Raw genomic sequence first — 6937 nt, 5'->3', positions numbered from 1 at the left:
CTATGAAGAAATTTTGGACCAAGGCAGGTGTTTTGGGTTCAGTGTCAGTGTCCATAGCTTTTGGTTCAGTGCTATGGTCGCAGAAGAAGTCTGAACCAGATCATGTGGCTTTCAGCTGCGACTTCACAAATACAAATTCCGACTCGCTCTATGAGCTCAAGCTGGTTCAGGTCCTCTTCCGACATGGAGCAAGAACGCCATTGAAGTCTATACCCGATGTGATGGAGGTGAGACTCCTATAATGACAGTTTTGAAATAACCCCATGTTCTGCCTGCTTCCTGAATAGATAATAATATGGTAAGACACCGCCAGATGTCTTTAAGTGTGTGTCATTCTTTGTCTTTGTCATGTTCCTCTCAAAGGTTCAGTGGGCGCCAACCCTCTTGGAGCCTCCAGCACACACCCAGATTAATTACTCAGTAACAGATCTGCAAGGAGGTCCCCGACCGCCGGCACCTGTGGAAGAGAGCTACCGGAGCAACATACTGACCGTGAGTAGACGTGTGGTGTGATGAACACTTTCAGATCGTTACTAAATACTCAAAAGAGAGACGAGGTGAGTCAAGCTGTGGAACTGTGATGTATTGTTACAGCCATTCCATCTGTACTGAGAGTTCCCCCAGCCTAGCCGTGTGGTAATAAATGAAACATAAAACTTGAAAACGCTGACAGAATTAGGGTAGGATGTTAGCAACTGTCAGGCAAGCATGGGTTCTTGTACTCCCAGATTAACAGGAAAAATCATGGAATATAAAAAAAAAGTTGTTTTTCAGGCTTTCAAAGCGCATAGTAAATGATAGATATGCAAAGCAATTTGAGAGAATATTCATCATATTTTTTTCCAACTAGTCAAACACTGAATATTCAGATCACTTTATACACATGAAGGGTCCCTTACAGGAAAACCGAATGCGTCTGTGGAAAATCGTGGTGAAGATGGTCAAAAAACGTGAGCAATATGTGGAACATGTTCTTTGCACTTGGGTAACATGGTTTTGGAACATTTGGAACATTTTCATGGTTTAATGGGTGAAGTTTGGGTGCGGTGTGACGGACTAGTCGGGTCTAGGGGTCAAGGGTTAAACACGCAATACTAGTCCTAACCTGGAGTGTGTAGAAAAGATGGAAATGAGGGACGAAACAGAAAGAAGGACTGATTTCCAAGACCAGGAGGTGGGCTAGCTTACCGAGGTAGCAGGCTAGCAGTTAGCAGGTCCCTCCGACAAGGCCTCGGCCATATGGGTCTCAGCTCCCATACGCGGCGGACTCCGTCTTGGTAGGTCAGTTCAGTTTTGGTTGATGCTGTCGAGCTGGAAAGGTGTGAACTTGTGGTGTCCTGGAAACATGTTCAAAATGGCATATCCTGAGGCGTATATATGCAAACTGCTGCCATTAATTAATTTTTTTTCTTCACCATTAATTAACTCCAGGGGATGCACCCGCGCCTCACAGTGACCTCCTCTTATAAACACTGCTTAACCACGCCTCCAATCATTTCTCAGTGAAAACCAGCCCAAGTATGTAAGAAAAGGAAGAGGGGAAAACGCAGACATAACCCCCATCACTTCTAACAGCGGGTCCTTTTCATGTTACTGTGCACAGAACATGTAATAATGTGCTAACATGATGACATGTGATTATGACATGATTACAAATGAGCCATATGTAATCACACAGGAATTTCGTGTGTTTTTGTAAGGTGGGGAAATGATAAATGAATAAATAATTTTTGAGTGAATAAACCAAAACAGGATATTGGGCATTCAAATCAGGTATTTTAAAAAAAAAAAAACTTGAAAACTTGGCTGAAGAAATTGTACAACATGTTGTGGAATAGTAAGAATTTGGTGAGGGAAATAAAAACCTGAAGTGCACACAAGTGCTAAAAGTGAAAATGTTGTATTGAAGTAATACGTGGCTTTTAAAGTGTCTCTGCTCCAGAATTGATAGACAAATTGAGTCACTCATCAGAAAATCCTGAGAACGTCCGGGTCTATTCTGTTGCTTACCAACACAGGGATCGCCGGTTCGAATCCCCGTGTTACCTCCGGCTTGGTCAGGCGTCCCTGCAGACACAATTGGCCGTGTCTGCGGGTGGGAGGCTGGATGTGGGTATGTGTCCTGGTCGCTGCACTGGCGCCTCCTCTGGTCGGTCGGGGCTCCTGTTCGGGGTGGGGGGGGGGACTGGGGGGAATAGCGGGATCCTCCCCCGCGCTACGTCCCCCTAGTGAAACTCCTCACTGCTCAGGTGAAGAGAAGCGGCTGGCGACTCCACATGTATCGGAGGAGACATGTGGTAGTGTGCAGCCCTTTCCAGATCGGCAGAAGGGGTGGAGCGGCAACCGGGACGGCTCGGAAGAGCGGGGTAATTGGCCGGGTACAATTGGGGAGAAAAAGGGGCAAAAAAGTCAACAACAAAAAAAGGAAAGAAAATCCTGAGAAGGAAATGGTCATCTGTAAGATAGTTGATGTCAATTCTCACAACAGCTCTTGCTTTGGCATGGCCCCCCGTAGTGGAGCAACGGCCTTCTGTGTGACGTGTTGGAACCTGATGCGAGTGGATCTGCCAGCCACTCCGGCAAGTGGGTGAGAATGGCCATCTCCTGTGCCGAGTTAGCTGCCGCGAGAAAGAGGTTTACCTTACTGGCTTTAGCCAGGAAAGTTAAATCCCACAATGTGGACTCCAGGCGTCCTTGTTGAGCGCTCACACAGGACCCCTCTGTGAGATCAGTGTCCCTGCAGGTGCATGACCGTAACTGATAGCTCGTCCCTTTTTTTCATCCTTTTGAAGGGTGGCACGTTCCCTGGTCAGCTGACCACAGTGGGGATGCAGCAGCTGTATGAGCTGGGAGAGAGGCTGAGGAGGAGGTACATAGAGGACAATGGCTTCTTGAGCCCCACCTTCAGCCCAGCTGAGGTCTAGTAAGTGTGCTCCATATCATTGAGTTAGCCAAAGCACAATAACGTTGACAATTCTACACCACTTTGTGTTTGTGAGCGTGGTACAAAATATATCAGTCTTAAGGCGCTCTAGTATTTTCAAGTTGGCTGCCTTCCACAACCTTTATTTATTTTATTTTTTTCAGTGTGCGCTCCACTAACATTTGGAGGACCATTGAATCTGCCAGATGCCTGGTGGCGGGACTGTTTCAGCAGAAACAGAAAGGTAGGGCTGCTATGAGAACGCATGGTGTTATTTGACTGTAGCGCTCCCGCCTGTTGCTATCTGTGTTTGTGTTTTTTCTTCCTGTTCCATGAACACCCAAAGAAGTCGTACCCATACTAACAGAGAAGGCAGAAGCTGAAATCCTGTATCCGAACTACCACGGATGCAAGCTACTCAAAATCCTTGGAGGGTAAGCACAGTTTCCCCTCCAGACACAGTACCAACCCAAGCACAAAACACTCGGGGTTCCTCTCCGGCCTGAATTGGGAGGTTTGAAAAGTGATGTGTACAGAATTAAAAAGGTGGAGCTGACATACCTCCGACAGGTTGTCATTGTGTACCTAACGTCTTGTGGCCGGCACTGGTGTCTATGTTCTGTGCAGCCACCGCTGGGCTGAGTCGTCCAGTCTACCAGACATTGCAGCAGACCTGCAGAGCATCCAGAAAGCACTGGGCATCGCTGCTGACCAGCGCGTCGACTTCATCCTCATCAGGGACGACATGGTCGCCAGAGAGGTAACACAGCACCGTCGCAACACACGTGACTTCCTTAAAGGCGGTATGTGCAACTCTGCTTGAATCCTGACCTCCCATATTCTACAGTGTAAATAACAATACCAAATCAACCCAAGGTGGACAAACAAATTCCTGCAGAAAGATACACAGCACATGTGCCAACATCTGCCGTTTCTGAATGCCCCCAGCAGAGATTGTCTGCTGTGATTACTGCAGAGTGGGAGAATGAGTAAAGTCTCTTGGCGTCAAACAGCAATAGAGACAAGTCAGCCAGCTGCTGTTTTTGAATCCAGAAATCTGGGGAGTAGAGGTGTGTGTGGTGGTGGTGTTGGTGGGGGGCATGAGTTGTTTACTTCTTACAAGCGGTACAATTCAGCAACCCCTGATGATAGTTATTTGTCACATTATGCATCCGGAAAGCCAAGTTACACAGAAAGGAAAAAAAAAACCTTAATCATGACAAAAGGGAACATAAAAATAATTCTACGGCCTTAAGTGACACAAGCTCCAACTCTGTGACCCAAAGAACCGATGAACTGAACATGTCAACTCATAAAAACCATTAATGCATTTCTGATGCCACTCTGTGCATCAACAGACACATGGGCTCCCCTGCCCTTCAGTGCTGGACACCTGGAGGGACACTGTGGAGCAGAGAGCAGTGGACATGATCTGCCACATCTATGAACCCAGCAAGAGGTTAGACTTCCAAAGAAAAGAGGAAAGGGTCGCAGAGAATGGTAGATTTCAGAGTTACTATGAATGTAGTGCATTAGCTCACACAAGGACCAACTATGCTGTCCTTTCCTTTGTCTCTGTGTGCGTTTCATCTCAAGGGAGAACCTGCAGCTGTGTGTGGGGCCCCTCCTGCACATCTTGATGGTCAACATGGAGCAGAAACTACTGGGCACATCATCACAGCCGAACAGGTTAGACAACATCTGATGACATCACTCAACAAGTCAGTCCATACGAGGGCACTTTTGACAGCAGTGGTTGATTGCTACCCATTTCCCAAGCAGGAAGATGTTCTTGTACTCCGCACACGACACTACTCTGATGCCCTGTCTGATGGCTCTGGGGATTTTTGACATGAAATGGCCACCGTATGCCGCTGACATCACCTTGGAGCTGTATCAACACCGGCATACCAAAGAGGCCTTTGTCAAAGTGTCCTACACCGGCCAGGTACGGAAGAGAACGCGCTTCGACCATGTTCTGTAGACCGTCAAGCTTACACTTCTGTCACATATTTAGGGAAATTTTGTTGCATTGCTTTTGTCCATAATCTTGTGCCAAAAAGTCTCTGCGAGTTGCCCCCTCTTTCTCTTTCCAGGAGCAATTAATTCCTGGATGTAGTGGAGTCTACTGCCCCCTGCAGGAGTTCAAAAAGACCATCTCGAACTACTCCCTGACCACTGAACACTACCAGTCACTTTGTAACAGCACGGAGGGTCTGACGAATCCCTGAGCCCCCCCAGTGACCCTTCATCTCTGAGCGCAGCACTACACATGGCATCTACTCTGTCAGCAGACACCGTCGTCTGTTCACGTCCTCTCCGTTTTCACTCCGGCCTGTAAATCACATCAGTCACTATCATTTGGTGTCAGAGCATACTATATAGTGGGCATCTCTGTTGGGTTCACAAATCGTAGGCTATAGCCCACATTTTTAATAATTTACATGTTTACTTTGAGGTATAATTCATTTTTTTTATAATACACCGTGGGTCTTATTTTTGTAGTTTTTGCCATCATGTATATCCGTTCTGATATCGTTTTACTCACCGGCTTCCTTTTGGAGATCTTGGACCCCCACTAAAACTGCCAAACACAATTTACGGCAGCATCATACAGGGCAACTGAACTCGAGACTTAAACCGGTCTTTTAGACAAACAAGAATCTGCATTACCTCAGACTGTGTGCAAGATTCCTCCCTACCCATGACTTCCTTATAGTGCTGGCTGGGTTGTTTCAGTGATTACTACCACTACCTGTGGTAAAGTCGGGTCAAGTCGATTTTATTTATACAGCCCAATATCACAAGTTACAAATTTGCCTCGAGGGGCTTTTACAGCAACACAACATCCTGTCCTTAGACCCTCGCATCGGATGAGGAACAACTCCCTAAAAAAAAAAAAAAACGGAGAAAAAATAGGAAGAAACCTCAGCGAGAGCAGCAACAGAGTAAACAAGATCATATCTGCAAGTTGAGTCAGGAAAGAGCTCAGCGATGTGATTGGACCACTGACAATATTAGACATTTCAGGTGACTAACTTGTGCTTTCATAGTCAATTCCAAGTTTGTGGTTTTGGATAAATTGGTTAAATTGGACTAGCTGGAACACATCTCACGCTCCTATTCAGTTGCCCTGTAAGACGCCCTTCTGGAGTTTTCTCTAGTGGTGCTCCCATGTCCAGAATCTTCACAGTGAACCCGACGATTAAAATATGACCAATATGCATGATGACAAAACCCATGAAAACAAGAACCAAAACATGCAATCACTGTTGAAGACCACTTCTTTGTCTTTAAATCCATGTCATGTAACATTGGTCAGTGCTGGGCTGTCATGCGGCATGCTAGTTTTACCAAGTTAACAAATTCGACGCCAATGGCGGCTAACACGATATCTATCTGCAGCAACGACTGAGTTTTGCCCGGGACAGGATGTCACTGCCTCCTGAATTAGTTTGGCTCAATAACTGCATGCACACGATCATGAATGTAAATATCCACTGAAGTGCAGTCCTCCTCATCCATTTCCTCCCACCGAGTCACCTATCCATGTCCATATGCGATGCATTACTCTGCCAGTTTGGTTATTTCGCTAACCGAATACTTGTATCAAATCGTGTTGTTCCTCGAGGGAATATCAAGCACTCGTGGTGTACGTAGTGTGCACAAATGAAGGTCACCGTGTGTTAGAAAAGGACGTTTTACAAGTCAAATGTGTCAGTGAGTGAAGGCCTTGTCCCCCGACCATCTTTGGAAACTACTGAAAGGGAATCGTTTCACCGAGGTGTATTGTGATATGGTAGGTGCCTTCTTTTAGAAATCCATCATCGGAGTGTCAGAACGTATGCATGAATGTGGGGTCCAGTATACTAAGTTATTCGATATTGTGATACAGTACCACACGAGGGGGGTTTGTCCTCAAAGTACACAGAATGTCTGCTCTGGTTTGGTGAGGAAAAATAAACTGGTCAGCGTGTCTGGTTCTGCTAACTTATGGAAACCCTCTTAGTCTGG

At 46.2% G+C, this 6937-nt stretch overlaps 1 protein-coding gene across 2 annotated transcripts in view; it reads left to right on the top strand.

The window, feature by feature from the left end:
• acp6 (acid phosphatase 6, lysophosphatidic) overlaps window positions 1–6906 on the top strand; it is an 8030-nt gene extending 1124 nt beyond the window's left edge. Inside the window, exons 2-11 of one of the 2 annotated variants that reach the window (XM_056289045.1) lie at window positions 1–227; window positions 364–492; window positions 2793–2923; window positions 3088–3167; window positions 3270–3357; window positions 3551–3683; window positions 4282–4382; window positions 4520–4612; window positions 4706–4871; window positions 5020–6906. The exon at window positions 1–227 is cut by the window's left edge and continues 5 nt beyond it. In XM_056289045.1, the coding sequence (XP_056145020.1) occupies window positions 3–227; window positions 364–492; window positions 2793–2923; window positions 3088–3167; window positions 3270–3357; window positions 3551–3683; window positions 4282–4382; window positions 4520–4612; window positions 4706–4871; window positions 5020–5154 (1281 nt within the window). In that variant the 5' untranslated portion in view covers window positions 1–2 and the 3' untranslated portion in view covers window positions 5155–6906. Of the gene's footprint in view, window positions 228–363; window positions 493–2792; window positions 2924–3087; window positions 3168–3269; window positions 3358–3550; window positions 3684–4281; window positions 4383–4519; window positions 4613–4702; window positions 4872–5019 lie in introns of both variants that reach the window. The other variant, XM_056289044.1, reaches the window with a different exon arrangement.
• The last annotated feature ends 31 nt before the right edge of the window (window positions 6907–6937 follow it).

Source organism: Lampris incognitus, chromosome 11 (genome assembly GCF_029633865.1).
Source record: "Lampris incognitus isolate fLamInc1 chromosome 11, fLamInc1.hap2, whole genome shotgun sequence".
NCBI lineage: Eukaryota > Metazoa > Chordata > Actinopteri > Lampriformes > Lampridae > Lampris > Lampris incognitus.
This window is presented reverse-complemented; position numbering and strand designations above follow the sequence as displayed.